Source organism: Triticum urartu, chromosome 2A, assembly GCF_056163025.1.
Source record: "Triticum urartu cultivar PI428250 chromosome 2A, HENAU_Tu73, whole genome shotgun sequence".
Lineage (NCBI taxonomy): Eukaryota > Viridiplantae > Streptophyta > Magnoliopsida > Poales > Poaceae > Triticum > Triticum urartu.
The window spans coordinates 451,769,691-451,791,549 of record NC_141874.1 but is presented as its reverse complement, the minus strand read 5'-3'; the positions used below and the strand labels follow the sequence as shown (position 1 = coordinate 451,791,549).

General features: G+C 46.1%; 1 protein-coding gene across 1 annotated transcript in view; it reads right to left on the bottom strand.

Annotated features, from left to right (window-relative positions):
* Positions 1 to 2,560: 2,560 nt before the first annotated feature.
* LOC147985429 (putative FBD-associated F-box protein At1g55030) overlaps positions 2,561 to 21,859 on the bottom strand; it is a 66,332-nt gene continuing 47,033 nt past the window's right edge. Inside the window, exon 2 of the mRNA XM_087541566.1 lies at positions 2,561 to 4,033. Coding sequence (XP_087397692.1) covers positions 2,561 to 4,033 — 1,473 coding nt within the window. The remainder of the gene's footprint in view (positions 4,034 to 21,859) is intronic.

The window sequence follows — 21,859 nt, the reverse complement described above, 5'->3', positions numbered from 1 at the left end:
TTTTCTTTTTGCCAACTAAATTCATGAACGTTTATTTTTCTGATTTTTTTTTTTTCATTTTCAGAAACTGTTCTACTTTTTTCTTTTATATATTTTCTAAACAGAATTTTCGTTGGAAATTTTTTTGAGTAGAAAAAGGAAACTGTATAAAATGGACTGGCCCTGCCTCGGTCTAGCGCGCAAGGCTGCTGGCCTCGGTCCAGCGCGCTGCTACGGCCACGGCGCAGCACGCAGCTGCGGCCAGACCCAGCGCTCAAGGCCCTCAGCGGAGGAAGCGGCCCATGGCCTGCTTCCCGCGCCAGGCCGCGCGAGCCGGCCTTCCTCGGCCTAGCCCACGTTCACTTTCGGCCCAAAAGGCCAGTGGGGAGGCTAGGGTTTTAATCCAAACCGTTCAACGCGGTCGGAAGGTGGACCGTCGTTCTCGCTCGAACAAAAACAGGAAAGAGTCCCAGACCCGAAACCTAGCGCCCCCATTGTTTTCTCTCGCGCCGTTCATCCTCTCTTGACCCGACGCTTTCCCGGTCGCCGGGCGACCGCGCCACGCCGGTCCGGTCGAGCCGCCGGCGATGGCGTCCACCACCGCGCGAGCCTGGCCGCTTCTCTTTCCTCATGTTCCCCTTCTCTTTCCTATTGCAGAGAGGGCAGGCCGTCCTCCGATCTGTCTCCGCGGCCGGGGCCAGAGGCCACCGACAAGCTAAGTCTGGCCGCCGGCGACGGCGACCTGAAGCCACCGCGCTGCGCGCCACCCTCTCCTCCCCCCATTTCCTCCTGTCCTCTCCTTTGTGTCTCCACCACCAACGCCTCCTCTTTTTCGATCTAGACGACGACTGCGGCGGAGGTTCCGACGGCGGCGCCGTGGCCTTCCCCCTCGCCGGCTGCGCGTCTACCTCGCGGTGAGCGCGCCGCCGTCGAGCGGTTTGGCTGCGGTGCCCCCCTTCTCCTTTTCCGGCGAGCCCTTGGGCTAACTCCGGTGGTTCTTCTTCCGGACGGCTCGGCGTGCCGATACCCGTCCGGATCGAGAGGAACGGCGCGGCCATAACGGCGGCGCTACTTTCTCCGGAGAGGAATTTTTCTTTGCCCTGTTCTAGGGTTCTTTGGGGAGGGAGGATTTCTGTTGCTACCGAAAATCCATAACGCCAACCTGGGCTGATACCATTGATAGGATCCGTTGATCCAGTGGGCATGGGGATTCGGGTAGTGGTATGGGAGTATTACCTTTTCCTTGTGGCTCGAGGAGCCACCGGTGCCGGCCATGGTGACAGTGGCCGGTGATGGCAGAGACTAGTGGGCGAGGTGGTGACGGCGCTTCCCATCAGCACTGCATTAACCCTAAATCTGTTCTTTGCTATCAGAAGTAAGGTATATTTATTTTATTTTTAGAGATTTGCATGGGAACTTATTCAGCCATCCAACACTAATCTAGGCACTGACAGGGAGTGCACGGGTCACAAATCGTGCATCTCTACAGAACATTGCAGTTTCTTTCTAAGACTGCAGTTTCTTTCTCTCTGTTTTGAGAACAGCATGGTTCAGGCCTATCATTTATTTACAGAGCAAACACAGTATCACTTCCATCCTACCAAGAATTGAGTGCTCAATATAATTCTTGGTTTGTGTATTTGTGTATTGGCCTAACCTGCATCTGCACATAGGCTTCACAGAATATATGCAATGTGTTTGCTTGTTTTGAAGTTGTCATGATGAAGGGCTCTGAACCTGTTGCTCTGGTTAGAATGTGTTGTTGCAAATACAGTAAAAGTACTACTATGGCCGATAAGTTAGACGTGCAATTGCCTGCTCTATGATCTTAAAAAGCAGTTTATTTCTAACCTATGCATTTTATTCAGAAACAAGGTTGCCACAAGATAGTTCCACCTACAAAGCAAAACAGAATATTCAGTTCAGAGATATGCATGCATACATTATGTGGTGTGCTACACGTCCCGCCGGTTGATCTTTTTAAAAGATCAGCCGGGCCGCGAGCCGTTGGATTACCGCATCACATGGACGAACGCGTCTTCATATTGCAACACAGGTCTTGTTGCGGAATTTATTTCTGCAATGCAGGTCTTGTTGCGGAATTATTTTTGCAACATAGGTCTTGTTGCGGATTTTTTTTGCAGCATCAGTTTTTTTTATATTTTTGCAACTGAAGTCTTGTTGCAGAGAAATTCGCAAGAGAAGTTTTGTTGTAAAACATAGACCCGTCGTAAAGTATTGCAATACCGCATATGTTTCAGAAGCATAGCTCCTGTTGCAAAAGCGAGTTTATTGAAGGATGGTCTGCGAGACGCGTGTCACGCATGGAAGGTGACCGATGCGGCCCTGTTATCGGCCGGTTGATGGTAAGTGTTTCCCATACATTATTCAGTAAATCAATCACCGCAATAATTTGTTGTGGAAAGAGACAGAATGAATGGAAATCATTCCCTTTGCTTTAACCGTTCGACAAACAGATCCAACATTAACTTAAATTAAAACATACGATGAGCCGAACTCACAGTCGGAAAAGAAGTCTCGAATCTAAATCGCCGCCTACAAAGCGGAAGAACTCTCAAACTCATGTAAAGAACAAATGACCGTACAGCTTGAAGTATCTGACTTTCTTGATCGCCCTCTCCGCGGCCACCTTCTCGTTGTCGCTCCAGCCATTCTCCTGCGGCGCCACCACCTCCCAGCCGCCCCCGAGTCCCCTGTCCTCTATGCGGCCGCCCTTCATCAGCACGACGCGCCTCAGCGCCTTGCACGTCTTCATGACGAGCCTGACCAGGCACGCCTGCGTCGGCGTCAGCTCGAACCCGACGATCACCAGCTCCTTGAGGTGACGGTGACGGTACTTGGACGGACGCCACATGATGTTGACGTCGCGCTGCGAGTCCTCGGCGCAGGGGGTGATGCTCACGTGGAAGACTTCGAGCGACGGCGCCGCCTCGAGGAGGAGGTACGCCCACGACACGTCCCAGTTGGAAGGCACGTCCGCCACCAGCAGCCTGCGCAGGACGGGGAACGTCGTCACGCCGTCGAGCCACGGCTCCACCCACCTGTAGGTACCCGTGAACCGGAGGATGAGGTCCGTGACCGTCACGGCCGCAGGGTTAACTGCCACCAGGAGCTCGTCGAGCGTATAGTCGCCGTACCGGTCGTCCCAGGGGTCGCCTTCCAGGATGAAGAATCCTAGGCTGAGGACTACGTGCGCCAGGCGCGGGATGATGCCGAATGCCAGACTGACGGGGCTGCCGCTGCACTCCAGGCGCTCCAGCGCCGGGAGAGCCAGCAGCCGGATCGCCTGGAACGAGCAGTTGTAGACGACGAGCTCAATGATCCCCGACGCCGGCGCGGCCACCTCCATGACGCTGGGTATGTTGTTGTCGGTTTCGGGGTGGCAGCGCCTGAGGTGCACGGACCGCAGCCCCGGGCACCTGGAAAACACACCGGCGTAGGCCGCCACAGGCAACGACGGGCTGATATCCTGAAGGACGAGCGCAGTGAGCTTGCCGTACCTGTGCAGCGGCGGGAGGAGGCTGCAACCTCCCAGAGTGAGGCTGCGGATGAATTGCGCCGACTCGTCGTCGAGGTAATGCTGTGGGAAGAAGTAAGCCACATGGCGTGCCACCGGCTTGACTATGACCTCCAGGTCCTCCACGCCCCAGCTTCTGACCGCTGTGCCGATCAGGCGGTCAACGAAAGCGGGTTCGTCTGGGTCGAAGAACTCGAGCCGGAGCCTCCTGCCGGGCTGGGGGATATAGCTACCGTCGGCGTGGGCCGCTTCCATGAATCTGTCAATGGCGTCGTTGTACCTGGCCATGACGGCCGGCGCGTATTGCTCCAGGAAGACGGGAGACTGTTGGTACACCGGCGGTGGGAACATGTCGGTGACCCTAAACTCGAGTACGCTGAGGAGGCGGGGGAGGTGCGTCCAGCGCTTGGCTAGGACGGTGGTGGCGAGCGCGGAGCGGGTGTCTAGGCCACCCAGGATGGTCACAAGGAGTTCGTCGGGCAGCGCACTGAGGCGGTCCACGCCCGGCTGCTGCCGCTGCCCAGGCGAGAGAGCGTGGCCATGGGAAGGTAGGATGGAGCATGGTAACGTTGGGACTCATATATATATGAAGTCCTCGCAGGCATACGGGTAAAAATGGCAGGAAACACAATTTGAAACAAATCAAACATAGAAGAGTGTTACACACTCACACTTGGATTGATTTCATATGTAGCAACATACGCGACAATTGTTACATGCTGGTAAAAATGGCCATGTAGGCAACATATGAGGCAGTTTACATGCGAGTAAAAATGTTAAGAATCACAATTAGGTGAACGGGTTTTTTTTTAGGAAAGGTGAATAAAGAAAGAAGTGTGCGAATATAGGCAACATACGAGACATGTGGATAAAAATGTTAGGAATCGCATTTTGCGAAATCAAACTAGAAGAATTCACACTTGGATTCATTTCATCTGTGAGAAACATATGAGATGGTTGTTTCATGTGGGTAAGTATGTTAGGAACCGCAATGCATATAAATGGGATTAAAAAAATAATGGAATATGTCAACAATACTAGTAAAGTGGTACGCATATACCTTATGAAAATTGGCATTATTCGCAAAATATAAATTACTTAGACTTTGCTAAAAAATGAAGCAAGCTTCCATACTAAAGGAATGGATGAATTGAGATGTTGCCCAAGCTCAAGTAGGGGTGTGTTCATATCTTAATGAAAGGTTCTTCATGTTACCTCGCAGACAAAAAAATTGGAAGTCCACCAAATACTTATTGATTTTCGATAATTTGTTTTTGTGCAAATGACCAAAGAACGGTTTTATTAAGGGCATGTACAGTGGTTGATAAGGCAGTCTTATCTTAAGCCTTGAATATAATTTAGAGATGACAATAAAAACATATCTATAATGGGTCATCTCTTAGTCTTATCTTCAATAACTAGTTATTTCTAAAAACGTGATGAGACATATGGTGTTAAGAGATCATCTCTTAAATAAGAGAAGACAAGCCTTTTTTAATGGTTTCTCTCTCCTCTACCTCAATGTTTATCCTACGTGGTACTCCTAACATAGGACCATTGTACATGCCCTAAGGTAGAGTCAAAGATCTAACTCAGGTTGTCGGGCCCACTGCTGGTGAGGCTAGTAAGCAACTCGGTGTCTTGTTTTTACTGGCAAAAGATCTATCTTACAAGAACAAGATATTATGTTAGGAATTGGTGCAACATGTTTGCCCCTTTCAATTTCTTACTCTATCCACTCGCATACTAGATCTTTTTTCACCGGTTTATTGATTTTATAATAACATGGTTGTAGTCATGCTAGTTGCTACAAAGGTTGGGGGTAATGAAGTTCCTAGTTTCTAAAGAAACACATAAGTTAGCTTTTACATGGTGGCTAGGGTTATGCGGTGGTCAACACTTGATATCACGGCTCGTCAACATGAATATAACAAAAAGAAAGAAAGGAAGAGAAGGCAACTATTGTACAGAGATGTGATGACAAGAACTACACATACATATAGATGGTAAAAGCTATTGAACACATGAATACTTTGTTTTGCGGGAAAAACAAGCAATTATAAGAAGAAGCAGGAGGAGGAGGAGGGAAGGAAGGAGGAAATACAACAATCCTACGGAGAGAAGGAGGAGGAGGAGGAGGAGGAGGAGCAGGAGGAAGGAAGGAAGGAAGGAAGGAGGAAATACAACAATCCTACGGAGATGTGAAAAATGTGTGATCTCTTGAATGTTACCAAACAAAAGGGATTAATCAGGATGTTGTTGCTGCGGTAAATGTTTATCCAAACAAATCAAGGAAACATAATTATAAGAACATCTTTATCCATGAAATACGACTAATATTTACACATATTGCTAAATATATTTGTATTTGTAAGGGTTTATACCTTCATTTTTTTCATGTCAACTTTTTCTTCGTCTCTCCAAGGAGTTTTAAGTTATGATTTAGGATTCAGTAGATCCTAGGAGTCAAAATAAGTGTTTTGATGGGTTAGCGTTGGATAGGAGAGGTAGCGAGAGAGACACCAAGAGGGGTCATGAGGAAAGCGCGATGGTGGCAATGACTATATGTGGGAAATTTTATCTTGGGAGGCAACAAATCCAAACCTAACGATGAACCAAGGGAGATGATGGCGATGGCAAATAGACGATGAGCAGGCAAGGAAAGACGAGGTGAAGTGTGGTGTTCGTGCTGCTCTTGGATTCAGAGGCCACAATTTATGAGGGGAGATCTTGCATGGTTGTACTGACACAAAGGGTAAGAAAAACTTGGCGATGGGGAGGACGCGAGCGTTGGGGGAGGGGAGAGCGAGTCTCTAGGGTTAGAGATTCATGATTGGCTTATATAGAGAATTTGTGGAGTGAATTGGGAAAATCACGGTCCATGACTCGATTTATATATGGAAACAAAGAACCAACGGTTATCAAATATGTGTGTTCATATCTAAGGGGAAATGTTCTAAAATGTACATGTACACCTAGAGATTACTCACATGATGCTTCTAGGAGATCGGTTGATGGATTATTAGTTTACAAAAATGTTCTTAGTGTTGGAAATATGCCCTAGAGGCAATAATAAAATGGTTATTATTATATTTCCTTGTTCATGATAATTGTCTATTGTTCATGCTATAATTGTGTTATCCGGAAATCGTAATACATGTGTGAATACATAGACCACAACACGTCCCTAGTGAGCCTCTAGTTGACTAGCTCGTTGATCAAAAGATAGTCATGGTTTCCTGACTATGGACATTAGATGTCATTGATAACGGGATCACATCATTAGGAGAATGATGTGATGGACAAGACCCAATCCTAAGCATAGCTCAAAGATCGTGTAGTTCGTTTGCTATAGCTTTTCGGAATGTCAAGTATCATTTCCTTAGACCATGAGATTGTGCAACTCCCGGATACCGTATGAGTGCTTTGGGTGTGCCAAACGTCACAACGTAACTGGGTGACTATAAAGGTGCACTACGGGTATCTCCGAAAGTGTCTGTTGGGTTGGCACGAATTGAGACTGGGATTTGTCACTCCGTATGACGGAGAGGTATCTCTGGGCCCACTCGGTAATGCATCATCATAATGAGCTCAATGTGACCAAGTGGTTGATCACGAGATCATGCATTACGGTACGAGTAAAGTGACTTGCCGATAACGAGATTGAACGAAGTATTGGGATACCGACGATCGAGCCTCGGGCAAGTAACGTACCGATTGACAAAGGGAATTATATACGGGATTGATTGAATCCTCGACATCGTGGTTCATCCGATGAGATCATCGAGGGGCATGTGGGAGCCAACATGGGTATCCAGATCCCGCTGTTGGTTATTGACTGGAGAGTCGTCTCGGTCATGTCTACGTGTCTCCCGAACCCGTAGGGTCTACACACTTAAGGTTCGGTGACGCTAGGGTTGTTGAGATATTAGTATGCGGTAACCCGAAAGTTGTTCGGAGTCCCGGATGAGATCTTGGACGTCACGAGGAGTTCCGGAATGGTCCGGAGGTGAAGAATTATATATATGAAGTCCAGTTTCAGCCATCGGGAATGTTTCGGGGGTCACCGGTATTGTACCGGGACCACCGGAAGGGTCCCGGGGGTCCACCGGGTGGGGCCACCTGTCCCGGAGGGCCCCATGGGCTGAAGTGGGAGGGGAACCAGCCCCTGATGGGCTAGTGCGCCCCCCTTGGGCCTCCCCCTGCGCCTAGGGTTGGAAACCCTAGGGGTGGGGGGCGCCCCACTTGGCTTGGGGGGCAAGCCACCCCCCTTGGCCGCCGCCCCCCTTGGAGATTGGATCTCTTGGGGCCGGCGCCACCCCTAGGGGTCCTATATATAGTGGGGGGGAGGGAGGGCAGCCGCACCCTAGCCCCTGGCGCCTCCCTCTCCCTCCCGTGACACCTCTCCCTCTCGCTAAGCTTGGCGAAGCCCTGCCGAGATCGTCGTTGCTTCCACCACCACGCCGTTGTGCTGCTGGATCTCCGTCAACCTCTCCTTCCCCTTGCTGTATCAAGACGAGAGACTACAAGGGTATCGTCCGTTTGGCACTAGGTCATCGGTGATTTGGATCACGACGAGTGCGACTCCATCAACCCCGTTCTCTTGAACGCTTCCGCTCGCGATCTATAAGGGTATGTAGATGCACTCCCCTCTCCCTCGTTGCTAGATGACTCCATAGATTGATCTTGGTGATGCGTAGAAAATTTTAAAATTCTGCTACGTTCCCCAACAGTGGCATCATGAGCTAGGTCTATGCGTAGTTTCTATGCACGAGTAGAACACAAAGCAGTTGTGGGCGTCGATATTGTCAATTTACTTGCCGTTACTAGTCTTATCTTGATTCGGCGGCATCGTGGGATGAAGCGGCCCGGACCGACCTTACACGTACGCTTACGTGAGACTGGTTCCACCGACTGACATGCACTAGTTGCATAAGGTGGTTAGCTGGTGTCTGTCTCTCCCACTTTAGTCGGATCAGATTCGATGAAAAGGGTCCTTATGAAGGGTAAATATAAATTGGCATATCACGTTGTGGTTTTGGCGTAGGTAAGAAATGTTCTTGCTAGAAACCTATAGCAGCCACGTAAAAACTTGCAACAACAATTAGAGGACATCTAACTTGTTTTTGCAGCATGTGCCGTGTGATGTGATATGGCCAAAAGGATGTGATGAATGATATATGTGATGTATGAGATTGATCATGTTCTTGTAATAGGAATCACGACTTGCATGTCGATGAGTATGACAACCGGTAGGAGCCATAGGAGTTGTCTTAATTTATTAATGACCTGCGTGTCAACATATAACGTCATGTAATTACTTTACTTTATTGCTAAACTGTTAGCCATAGTTGTAGAAGTAATAGATGACGAGACAACTTCATGAAGACACGATGATGGAGATCATGATGATGGAGATCATGATGATGGAGATCATGGTGTCATGCCGGTGACGACGATGATCATGGCGCCCCGAAGATGGAGATCAAAAGGAGCAAATGATATTGGCCATATCATGTCACTATTTGATTGCATGTGAGTGTTTATCATGTTTTACATCTTATTTGCTTAGAACGACGGTAGCTTAAATAAGATGATCCCTCGTAATAGTTTCAAGAAAGTGTTCCCGCTAACTGTGCACCGTTGTGAAGGTTCGTTGTTTCGAAGCACCACGTGATGATCGGGTGTGATAGATTCTAACGTTCGAATACAATGGGTGTAAGCCAGATTTACACACGCAATACACTTAGGTTGACTTGACGAGCCTAGCATGTACAGACATGGCCTCGGAACACGGAAGACCGAAAGGTCAAGCATGAGTCGTATAGAAGATACGATCAACATGAAGATGTTCACCGATGTTGACTAGTCCGTCTGACGTGATGATCAGACACGGCCTAGTTGACTCGGATCATGTTTCACTTAGAAGACTAGAGGGATGTCTATCTGAGTGGGAGTTCACTGAATAATTTGATTAGATGAACTTAATTGTCATGAACTTAGTCTAAAATCTTTACATTATGTCTTGTAGATCAAATGGCCCACGCTAATGTTGCCCTCAACTTCAACGCGTTCCTAGAGAAAACCAAGCTGAAAGGTGATGGCAGCAACTATACGGACTGGGTCCGGAACCGGAGGATCATCCTCATAGCTGCCAAGAAAGATTATGTCCTAGAAGCACCGCTAGGTGACGCACCCATCCCGGAGAACCAAGACGTTATGAACGCTTGGCAGTAACGTGCTGATGATTACTCCCTCGTTCAGTGCGGCATGCTTTACAACTTAGAACCGGGGCTCCAAAAGCGTTTTGAGCAACACGGAGCATATGAGATGTTCGAAGAGCTGAAAATGGTTTTCCAAGCTCATGCCCGGGTCGAGAGATATGAAGTCTCCGACAAGTTCTTCAGTTGTAAGATGGAGGAAAATAGTTCTGTCAGTGAGCACATACTCAAAATGTCTGGGTTGCATAACCGCTTGACTCAGCTGGGAGTTAATCTCCCGTATGACGCGGTCATTGACAGAATACTTCAGTCACTTCCACCGAGCTACAAGAGCTTTGTGATGAACTTCAATATGCAGGGGATGGAAAAGACCATTCCTGAAGTATATTCAATGCTGAAATCAGCAGAGGTGGAGGTCAAAAAGGAACATCAAGTGTTGATGGTGAATAAAACCACTAAGTTTAAGAAAGGCAAGGGTAAGAAGAACTTCAAGAAGGATGGCAAGGGGGTTGCCACACCCGGTAAGCAAGCTGCCGGGAAGAAGCCAAAGAATGGACCCAAGCCCGACACTGAGTATTTTTATTGCAAGGGAAGTGGTCACTGGAAGCGGAACTGCCCCAAATACTTAGCGGACAAGAAGGCCGGCAATACTAAAGGTATATGTGATATACATGTAATTGATGTGTACCTTACCAGTACTTGTAGTAGCTCCTGGGTATTTGATACCGGTGCGGTTGCTCACATTTGTAACTCAAAGCAGGAGCTGCGGAATAAGCGGAGACTGGCGAAGGACGAGGTGACGATGCGCGTCGGGAATGGTTCCAAGGTCGATGTGATCGCCGTCGGCACGCTACCTCTACATTTACATACGGGATTAGTTTTAAACCTCAATAATTGTTATTTAGTGCCAGCTTTGAGCATGAACATTGTATCAGGATCTCATTTAATTCGAGATGGCTACTCATTTAAATCCGAGAATAATGGTTGTTCTATTTATATGAGAGATATGTTTTATGGTCATGCCCCGCTGGTGAATGGTTTATTCTTAATGAATCTCGAGCATAATGTTACACATATTCATAGTGTGAATACCAAAAGATGTAAGGTTGATAATGATAGTCCCACATACTTGTGGCACTGCCGCCTTGGTCACATAGGTGTCAAACGCATGAAGAAGCTCCATGCAGATGGACTTTTGGAGTCTCTTGATTACGAATCATTTGACACGTGCGAACCATGCCTCATGGGTAAAATGACCAAGACTCCGTTCTCATGAACAATGGAGCGAGCAACCAACTTATTGGAAATCATACATACTGATGTGTGCGGTCCAATGAGTATTGAGGCTCGCGGTGGCTATCGTTATGTTCTCACCCTCACTGATGACTTGAGTAGATATGGGTATGTCTACTTAATGAAACACAAGTCTGAGACCTTTGAAAAGTTCAAGGAATTTCAGAGTGAGGTTGAGAATCAACGTGACAGGAAAATCAAGTTCTTGCGATCAGATCGTGGGGGGGAGAATACTTGAGTCACGAATTTGGCACACACTTAAGGAAATGTGGAATAGTTTCACAACTCACGCCGCCTGGAACACCTCAGCGTAATGGTGTGTCCGAACATCGTAATCGCACTCTATTGGATATCGTGCGATCTATGATGTCTCTTACCGATCTACCGCTGTCATTTTGGGGCTATGCTTTAGAGACTGCCGCATTCACTTTAAATAGGGCTCCGTCGAAATCCGTTGAGACGACACCGTATGAACTATGGTTTGGGAAGAAACCTAAGCTGTCGTTTCTAAAAGTTTGGGGATGCGATGCTTATGTCAAGAAACTTCAACCTGAAAAGCTCGAACCCAAGTCGGAAAAATGCGTCTTCATAGGATACCCTAAAGAAACTATTGGGTATACCTTCTACCTCAGATCCGAAGGCAAGATCTTTGTTGCCAAGAATGGATCCTTTTTAGAGAAAGAGTTTCTCTCGAAAGAAGTAAGTGGGAGGAAAGTAGAACTTGATGAAGTATTGCCTCTTGAACCGGAAAGTGGCGCAACTCAAGAAAATGTTCCTGAGGTGCTTGCACCGACTAGAGAGGAAGTTAATGATGATGATCATGAAACTTCAGATCAAGTTGCTACTGAACTTCGTAGGTCCACAAGGACAGGTTCCGCACCAGAGTGGTACGGCAACCCTGTCTTGGAAATCATGCTGTTAGACAACGATGAACCTTCGAACTATGAGGAAGCGATGGAGGGCCCAGATTCTGACAAATGGCTGGAAGCCATGAAATCCGAGATAGGATCCATGTATGAAAACGAAGTATGGACTTTGACTGACTTGCCTAATGATCGGCGAGCCATAGAAAATAAATGGATCTTTAAGAAGAAGACAGACGCGGATGGTAATGTAACCATCTATAAAGCTCGGTTGTCGCTAAGGGTTATCGACAAGTTCAAGGGGTTGACTATGATGAGACTTTCTCACCCGTAGCGAAGTTGAAGTCCGTCCGAATCATGTTAGCAATTGCCGCATTCTATGATTATGAGATATGGAAAATGGACGTCAAAACAGCATTCCTTAATGGTTTCCTTAAGGAAGAATTGTATATGATGCAGCCGGAAGGTTTTGTCGATCCTAAGAATGCTGACAAGGTGTGCAAGCTCCAACGCTCGATCTATGGGCTGGTGCAAGCATCTCGGAGTTGGAACATTCGTTTTGATGAGATGATCAAAGCGTTTGGGTTTACGCAGACTTATGGAGAAGCCTGCATTTACAAGAAAGTGAGTGGGAGCTCTGTAGCATTTCTCATATTGTATGTAGATGACATACTGTTGATGGGAAATGATATAGAATTCTTGGAAAGCATAAAGGCCTACTTGAACAAGTGTTTTTAAATGAAGGATCTTGGAGAAGCTGCTTACATATTAGGCATCAAGATCTATAGAGATAGATCGAGACGCCTCATTGGTCTTTCACAGAGTACGTACCTTGACAAGATATTGAAGAAGTTCAGTATGGATCAGTCAAAGAAGGGGTTCTTGCATGTGTTGCAAGGTACGAGATTGAGCACGGCTCAATGCCCGACCACGGCAGAAGATAGAGAAAAGATGAGTGTCGTCCCCTATGCCTCGGCCATAGGGTCTATCTTGTATGCTATGCTGTGTACCAGACCTGATGTAAACCTTGCCGTAAGTTTGGTAGGAAGGTACCAAAGTAATCCCGTCATGGAACACTGGATAGCGGTCAAGAATATCCTAAAGTACCTGAAGAGGACTAAGGATATGTTTCTCGTTTATGGAGGTGACGAAGAGCTCGTCGTAAAGGGTTACGTCGATGCTAGCTTCGACACAGATCTGGATGACTCTAAGTCACAAACCGGATACGTGTATATTTTGAATGGTGGGGCAGTAAGCTGGTGCAGTTGCAAGCAAAGTGTTGTGGCGGGATCTACATGTGAAGCGGAGAACATGGCAGCCTCGGAGGCAGCACAAGAAGCAATCTAGGTGAAGGAGTTCATTACCGACCTAGGAGTCATTCCCAATGCGTCGGGCCCGATGACTCTCTTCTGTGACAACACTGGAGCTATTGCCCTTGCCAAGGAGCCCAGGTTTCACAGGAAGACCAGGCATATCAAGCATCGCTTCAATTCCATTCGTGAAAGTGTTCAAAATGGAGACGTAGATATTTGTAAAGTACGTACGGACCTGAATGTAGAAGATCCGTTGACTAAACCTCTTCCTAGAGCAAAACATGATCAACACCAGAACTCTATGGGTGTTCGATTCATCACAATTTAACTAGACTATTGACTCTAATGCAAGTGGGAGATTGTTGGAAATATGCCCTAGAGGCAATAATAAAATAGTGATTATTATATTTCCTTGTTCATGTTAATTGTCTATTGTTCATGCTATAATTGTGTTATCCGGAAATCGTAATACATGTGTGAATACATAGACCACAACACGTCCCTAGTGAGCCTCTAGTTGACTAGCTCGTTGATCAAAAGATAGTCATGGTTTCCTGACTATGGACATTAGATGTCATTGATAACGGGATCACATCATTAGGAGAATGATGTGATGGACAAGACCCAATCCTAAGCATAGCTCAAAGATCGTGTAGTTCGTTTGCTATAGCTTTTCCGAATGTCAAGTATCATTTCCTTAGACCATGAGATTGTGCAACTCCCGGATACCGTAGGAGTGCTTTGGGTGTGCCAAATGTCACAACATAACTGGGTGACTATAAAGTTGCACTACAGGTATCTCTGAAAGTGTCTGTTGGGTTAGCACGAATCGAGACTGGGATTTGTCACTCCGTATGACGGAGAGGTATCTCTGGGCCCACTCGATAATGCATCATCATAATGAGCTCAATGTGACCAAGTGGTTGATCATGGGATCATGCATTACGGTACGAGTAAAGTCACTTGCCGATAACGAGATTGAACGAGGTATTGGGATACCGACGATCGAGTCTCGGGCAAGTAACGTACCGATTGACAAAGGGAATTGTATACGAGATTGATTGAATCCTCGACATTGTGGTTCATCCGATGAGATCATCGAGGAGCATGTGGGAGCCAACATGGGTATCCAGATCCCGCTATTGGTTATTGACTGGAGAGTCATCTCGGTCATGTCTGTGTGTCTCCCGAACCCGTAGGGTCTACACACTTAAGGTTCGGTGATGCTAGGGTTGTTGAGATATTAGTATGCGGTAACCCGAAAGTTGTTCGGAGTCCCGGATGTGATCCCGGACGTCACAAGGAGTTCCGGAATGGTCCGGAGGTGAAGAATTATTTATAGGAAGTCCAGTTTCGGCCATCGGGGAAGTTTCGGGTGTCACCGGTATTGTACCGGGACCACCGGAAGGGTCCCGAGGGTCCACCGGGTGGGGCCACCTGTCCCGGAGGGCCCCATGGGCTGAATTGGGAGGGGAACCAGCCCCTGATGGGCTGGTGCGCCCCCCTTGGGCCTCCCCTGCGCCTAGGGTTGGAAACCCTAGGGGTGGGGGGCGCCCCACTTGGCTTGGGGGGCAAGCCACCCCCCTTGGCCGCTGCCCCCCTTGGAGATTGGATCTCCTAGGGCCGGCGCCCCCTAGGGGTCCTATATATAGTGGGGAGAGGGAGGGCATCCGCACCCTAGCCCCTGGCGCCTCCCTCTCCCTCCCGTGACACCTCTCCCTCTCGCTAAGCTTGGCGAAGCCCTGCCGAGATCGCTGTTGCTTCCATCACCACGCCGTCTTGCTGCTGGATCTCCATCAACCTCTCCTTTCCCCTTGCTGGATCAAGAAGGAGGAGACGTCTTCCCAACCGTACGTGTGTTGAACACGGAGGTGCCGTCCGTTCGGCACTAGGTCATCGGTGATTTGGATCACGACGAGTGCGACTCCATCAACCTCGTTCTATTGAACGCTTCCGCTCGCGATCTACAAGGGTATGTAGATGCACTCCCCTCTCCCTCGTTGCTAGATGACTCCATAGATTGATCTTGGTGATGCGTAGAAAATTTTAAAATTCTGCTACGTTCCCCAACAGTTAGGGGGGTAGGCGACTACAAAATTTTAGCTTTTATTTGCAATAGGTGAATGTGGATGAAGTTAGTTATGCACATGTGCAAATACATGATACAAACCTGTATGACAGGATAACGCGAGGTACATTAGATGCGCAAGTAAACAAAGCTAGCAATAATTTACAAAAGAAATGGTGGAGGCAGAGATAACCACAAGTCAGAGATGAATGATTTATCCCAAGTTCACACTCTTGGGGGAGTTATAATCTCCGGTGGAGATTCATGGCGAAGACCAAGTACCACCAACAACACAAAGTCTCGCCTTCTTCTCTGTTGAGATTCCCACACAAAGTAGGAGCTCAAATCTCCAGTGGTAAACCTCGAGGTAGCCCCCAAATCTTCGCAAACTTCTGTGGATATCAATCCACCACTTGGAATACTTAAACAAGTGTGTCTAAACAAGCTTTCATGCTAAAAGAATGGATGAATTGAGATGTTGCAGTAGCTCAAGTAGTGGTCCGCTCATATCTTAATGAAAGGTTTTCTATGTTACCTAGCAAGCAAAAAAATTGGAAATCCACCAAATAGTTTTTGATCTCTGATAATTTATTTTTGTGAAAATGATCAAAGGACGGTCTATCAAGGTAGAGTTGAAGATCTAACTCAGGTTATCGATCTCACCATTGATGAAGCAAGTGAGACCCTCGGTGTCTTCTTTTTATTGCAAAACATTGATCTTACAAGAAACATATATTATGTTAGGACTTGGCACATCCCATTTGCCCTTTTCAATTCCTTGCTCTCTATTCACTCAAATACTCGATCTTTTCTTCCCGTTTTATTGGTTTTATAATAATATGGTTGCGCGCATCCTAGTTGCTACAAAGGTTGGGGTTAATGAAGTTTGAATTTTCTAAAGGAACACATATGTCAGCTCTTACATAGCGGCTAGGGTTATGTGGTGGTACACACTCGACATCATGTCTCGTCAATCGGACAACTCTTCCTCGTCAATGTGACTATAACAAACAGAAAGAAGGAAGGGAGGAAAAGAAACTATTGTACGAAGATGTGATAATAAGATCTACACATACATATAGACAGTAAAAGCTAGTGAACACGTGAATAGTTTGTTTTGTGGGAAAAGCAAGTGACTACAACAAGAAGAAAGAAGAAGGAAGGAAACACTACTACCCTATAGAGATGTGAAAAATGTGTGATCTCTCGAATCATACCAAACAAAAGGGATTGGTTTTGATGTTGCAGCGATAAATTTTCATCCAAAAAAATCCAGGGAACACAATTATATGGACATCTTTATTCGCAAACTCAAATTGATGGGATGACTATACGACTAATATATAAACATATTGCTTAATATATTATGTATTTGTAAGATTATATACCTTCATTTTCTTCACAACAACTTTGTCTTCATATCCACGGAGCTTTTTTTAGGGGCAAGCATAAAAGTTTGATTTAGGACCCAATAGCTTCTAGGGTTCAAAATAAGGGTCTTGATGGCTTAACATTGAGTAGGAGAGATAGCGAGAGAGACACCAAGAGGGTTCATGAGGAAAGCCTGGTGGTTGCAATGATAATAGGTGGTGAATTTTATCATGGGCGACGAGGAATCCAAACCTAACGATGAAGGTCACAAATAGAACGACGACGAGCAGGCAAGGAAGGATGAGATGAAGTCTGGTGTCATTGCCGCTCTTCGTTTTAGATCCCACAATTTAGGAGGGGAGATCTCGTGTGGTTTTACTAACATCAAGGGTAACAACAACATGGCGGCGGGGAGGATGTGCGCATAGGGTGCGGGAATGGGGAGTATCTAGGGTTAGGGATTCATGTTTGGCTTATATAGAGCACTGGTGGAGTGAATGGGGAAAATCAATGGTCCATAACTCAATTGATATGGCAACAAATATCAAACAATTATCAAATAGGCATGTTCATATTTTAGAGGAAAGGGTCTAAAATGTACATGTACACTTGGCGATAACTGAGATGAATGCTTCTAAGAGATCGCTCAATAAATTATTAGTTTGCAACACATGTTGTTAACTGAATGATCTAAGATGTCGAATCAAGGGGGGGGGGGTGAATAGGCGGCTACAAAGTTTATCTTTTATTTTCAAATTCAGGGGAATGTGGGTGAAATTAGATCTATAAATGTGCAACTATGTGATACAACCTATATGATAGGATAAAGATAGCAACACAAGATACATATATAAACAAAGCTAGAAATAATTTACGAAAGTAAAGGTGAAGGAAGAGATAACCACAAGTCAGAGACGAAGGATTTATCCCAATTTCATACTATTGTGGGAGTTCTATTCTCCGTTGGAGAGGCGTGACAAACTTCAAGTACCCCCAACAACACAATGTCTCGCTTTCTTCTCTTTTGAGCTTCCCACCCAAAGTAGGAGCTCAAACCTGAGGTAGCCTCCAAATCTTCACAAAATTATTTGGTCCAAAACTTGGATTCTTCCATAAGTATTCCAAATGTCTAGGAGTCCTCACAACTCCAAGAATAACAAGATCAATGTTACTTGTGAGCTGCGTTTGGGATTTTCTCCAAAAAGGGAGGTGAGATGCAGTACATTAGAGATAAGTATTTCCCTCAATGAGAACCAAGATTTATCGAACCAATAGGAGAATCACGCAAAGCCTCGTGAACATCGCCCACTGATACATCTCCAACGTAACTATAATTTTTTATTGTTCCCTGCTATTATAGTATCAATCCTAGATGTTTTATATGCAATTGTATATCATTTTTTAGGACTAACCTATTAACCTAGTGCCCGGTGCCAGTTGTTGATTTTTGCTTGTTTTTGGATTTTCAGGAAATCAGTACCAAACAGAGTCCAAACTCTATGAAACTTTTGGATGGTTTTTTCTGGACCAAGAGACCCCAGAAGGTTCGGGAGAAGACCAGATGAGCCACGAGGGAGCGACAAGCTCACCAGGCATGCCCCTGGGCTTGTTGGCTGCTACCTCTTGAGCTTGCATTGGTTTTTCCCTTGAAGAGGAAAGGGTGATGCAGCAAAGTAGAGTGAGTATTTCCCTCAGCTTTTGAGAACCAAGGTATCAATCCAGTAGGAGACAATGCAACAAGCCACCGAATACCTGCATAAACAAACAACAACCTTGCACCCAATGCGATAAAGGGGTTGTCAATCCCTTCACAGTTATTTGCGACGTGAGATTTGATAGAGATGGATAAACGGTAAAGTAATATTTTTGGTTTATAGATTGGAAAGTAAAAGATTGCAAAGAAAGTAAATCAGAAACTAAAATTATAGATTGGAAACTTATATGATGGAGAATAGACCCGGGGTCCATAGGTTTCACTAGAGGCTTCTCTCAAGATAGAAATTATTACGGTGGGTGAACAAATTACTGTCGAGCAATTGATAGAAAAGCGCAAAGTTATGACGATATCTAAGGCAATGATCATGAATATAGGCATCACGTCCGTGTCAAGTAGACCGAAACGATTCTGCATCTACTACTATTACTCCACACATCGACCGCTATCCAGCATGCATCTAGAGTATTAAGTTCATAAAGAACAGAGTAACGCCTTAAGCAAGATGACAAGAACGGAGTAACGCCTTAGTTTTTGGGGTATTTGAGAATATATAGGAGGAAGATCTAGGTCAGGGGGTCACCGAGGGGCCTGAAGGAAATATGCCCTAGAGGCAATAATAAAGTTATTATTTATTTCCTTATAATCATGATAAATTTTTATTATTCATGCTAGAATTGTATTAACCGGAAACATAATACATGTGTGAATACATAGACAAACAAAGTGTCACTAGTATGCCTCTACTTGACTAGCTCGTTAATCAAAGATGGATATGTTTCTTAACCATGAACAATGAGTTGTTATTTGATTAACGAGGTCACATCATTAGTTGAATGATCTGATTGACATGACCCATTCCATTAGCTTAGCACCCGATCGTTTAGTATGTTGCTATTGCTTTCTTCATGACTTATACATGTTCCTATAACTATGAGATTATGCAACTCCCGTTTACCGGAGGAACACTTTGGGTACTACCAAACGTCATAACGTAACTAGGTGATTATAAAGGAGTACTACAGGTGTCTCCAAAGGTACATGTTGGGTTAGCGTATTTCGAGATTAGGATTTGTCACTCCGATTGTCGGAGAGGTATCTCTGGGCCCTATCAGTAATGCACATCACATAAGCCATGCAAGCATTACAACTAATATGTTAGTTGTGAGATGATGTATTACGGAACGAGTAAAGAGACTTGCTGGTAACGAGATTGAACTAGGTATTGGATACCGACGATCGAATCTCGGGCAAGTAACATACCGATGACAAAGGGAACAACGTATGTTGTTATGCGGTCTGACCGATAAAGATCTTCGTAGAATATGTAGGAGCCAATATGGGCATCCAGGTCCTGCTATTGGTTATTGACCGGAGACGTGTCTCGGTCATGTCTACATTGTTCTCGAACCCGTAGGGTCCGCACGCTTAAGGTTACGATGACAGTTATATTATGAGTTTATGCATTTTGATGTACCGAAGTTTGTTCGGAGTCCCGGATGTGATCATGGACATGACGAGGAGTCTCGAAATGGTCGAGACGTAAAGATTGATATATTGGAAGCCTATGTTTGGATATCGGAAGTGTTCCGGGTGAAATCGGGATTTTACCAAAGTACCGGAAGGTTACCGGAACCCCCCGAGAACCATATGGGCCTAGATGGGCTTTAGTGGAAAGGAGAAAGGGGCAGCCCAAGGTGGCCGCGCGCCTCCCCCTTCCCCCTAGTCCTATTAGGACTAGGAAAGGTGGCCGGCCTCCCTTCTCTCTCTTTCCCCCTCAGGGAATCCTTGTCCAACTAGGATTGGGGGGGAGTCCTACTCCCGGAAGGAGAAGGACTCCTCCTGCGCCCTCCTCCTGGCCGGCGCCCCCCTCCCCCTTGGCTCCTTTATATACTGAGGCAGAGGCACCCCAGAAACACACAAGTTGATCCACGTGATCTATTCCTTAGCCGTGTGCGGTGCCCCCAGCCACCATATTCCTCGATAATACTGTAGCGTAGTTTAGGCGAAGCCCTGCTGCTGTAGTGCATCAAGATCGTCACCACGCCGTCGTGCTGACGGAACTCTTCCCCGACACTTTGCTGGATCGGAGTCCGGGGATCGTCATCGAGCTGAACGTGTGCTCGAACTCGGAGGTGCCGTAGTTTCGGTACTTGATCGGTTGGATCGTGAAGACGTACGACTACTTCCTCTATGTCGTGTCAGCGCTTCCGCAGTCGGTCTGCGTTGGGTACGTAGACAACACTCTCCTCTCTCATTGCTATGCATCACATGATCTTGCGTGTGCGTAGGAATTTTTTTGAAATTACTATGAAACCCTACAGTGGCATCCGAGCCTAGGTTATTTATGTTGATGTTATATGCATGAGTAGAACACAAGTGAGTTGTGGGCGATATAAGTCATACTGCCTACCATCATGTCATACTTTGGTTCGGCGGCATTGTTGGACGAGACGACCCGGACCAACATTACGCGTATGCTTACGCGAGACCGGTTCCCCCGACGTGCTTTGCACATAGGTGGCTTGCGGGCGATTGTCTCTCCAACTTTAGTTGAACCAAGTGTGGCTACGCCCGGTCCTTGCGAAGGTTAAAACGGAGTCTATTTGACAAACTATCGTTGTGGTTTTGTTGCGTAGGTGAGATTGGTTCTTGCTTAAGCCCGTAGCAGCCACGTAAAACTTGCAACAACAAAGTAGAGGACGTCTAACTTGTTTTTGCAGGGCATGTTGTGATGTGATATGGTCAAGGCATGATGCTGAATTTTATTGTATGAGATGATCATGTTTTGTAACCGAGTTATCGGCAACTGGCAGGAGCCATATGGTTGTCGCTTTATTGTATGCAATGCAATCGCGATGTAATGCTTTACTTTATTACTAAACGGTAGTGATAGTCATGGAAGCATAAGATTGGCGAGACGACAACGATGCTACGATGGAGATCAAGGTGTCACGCTGGTGACGATGGTGGTCACGACGGTGCTTCGGAGATGGAGATCACAAGCACAAGATGATGATGGCCATATCATATCACTTATATTGATTGCATGTGATGTTTATCCTTTTATGCATCTTATCTTGCTTTGATTGACGGTAGAATTATAAGATGATCTCTCACTAAATTATCAAGAAGTGTTCTCCCTGAGTATGCACCGTTGCGAAAGTTCGTCGTGCCCAGACACCACGTGATGATCGGGTGTGATAAGCTCTACGTCCATCTACAACGGGTGCAAGCCAGTTTTTGCACACGCAGAATACTCAGGTTAAACTTGACGAGCCTAGCATATGCAGATATGGCCTCGGAACACGGAGACCGAAAGGTCGAGCGTGAATCATATAGTAGATATGATCAACATAACGATGTTCACCATTGAAAACTACTCCATCTCACGTGATGATCGGTTATGGTTTAGTTGATTTGGATCACGTGATCACTTAGAAGATTAGAGGGATGTCTATCTAAGTGGGAGTTCTTAAGTAATATGATTAATCGAACT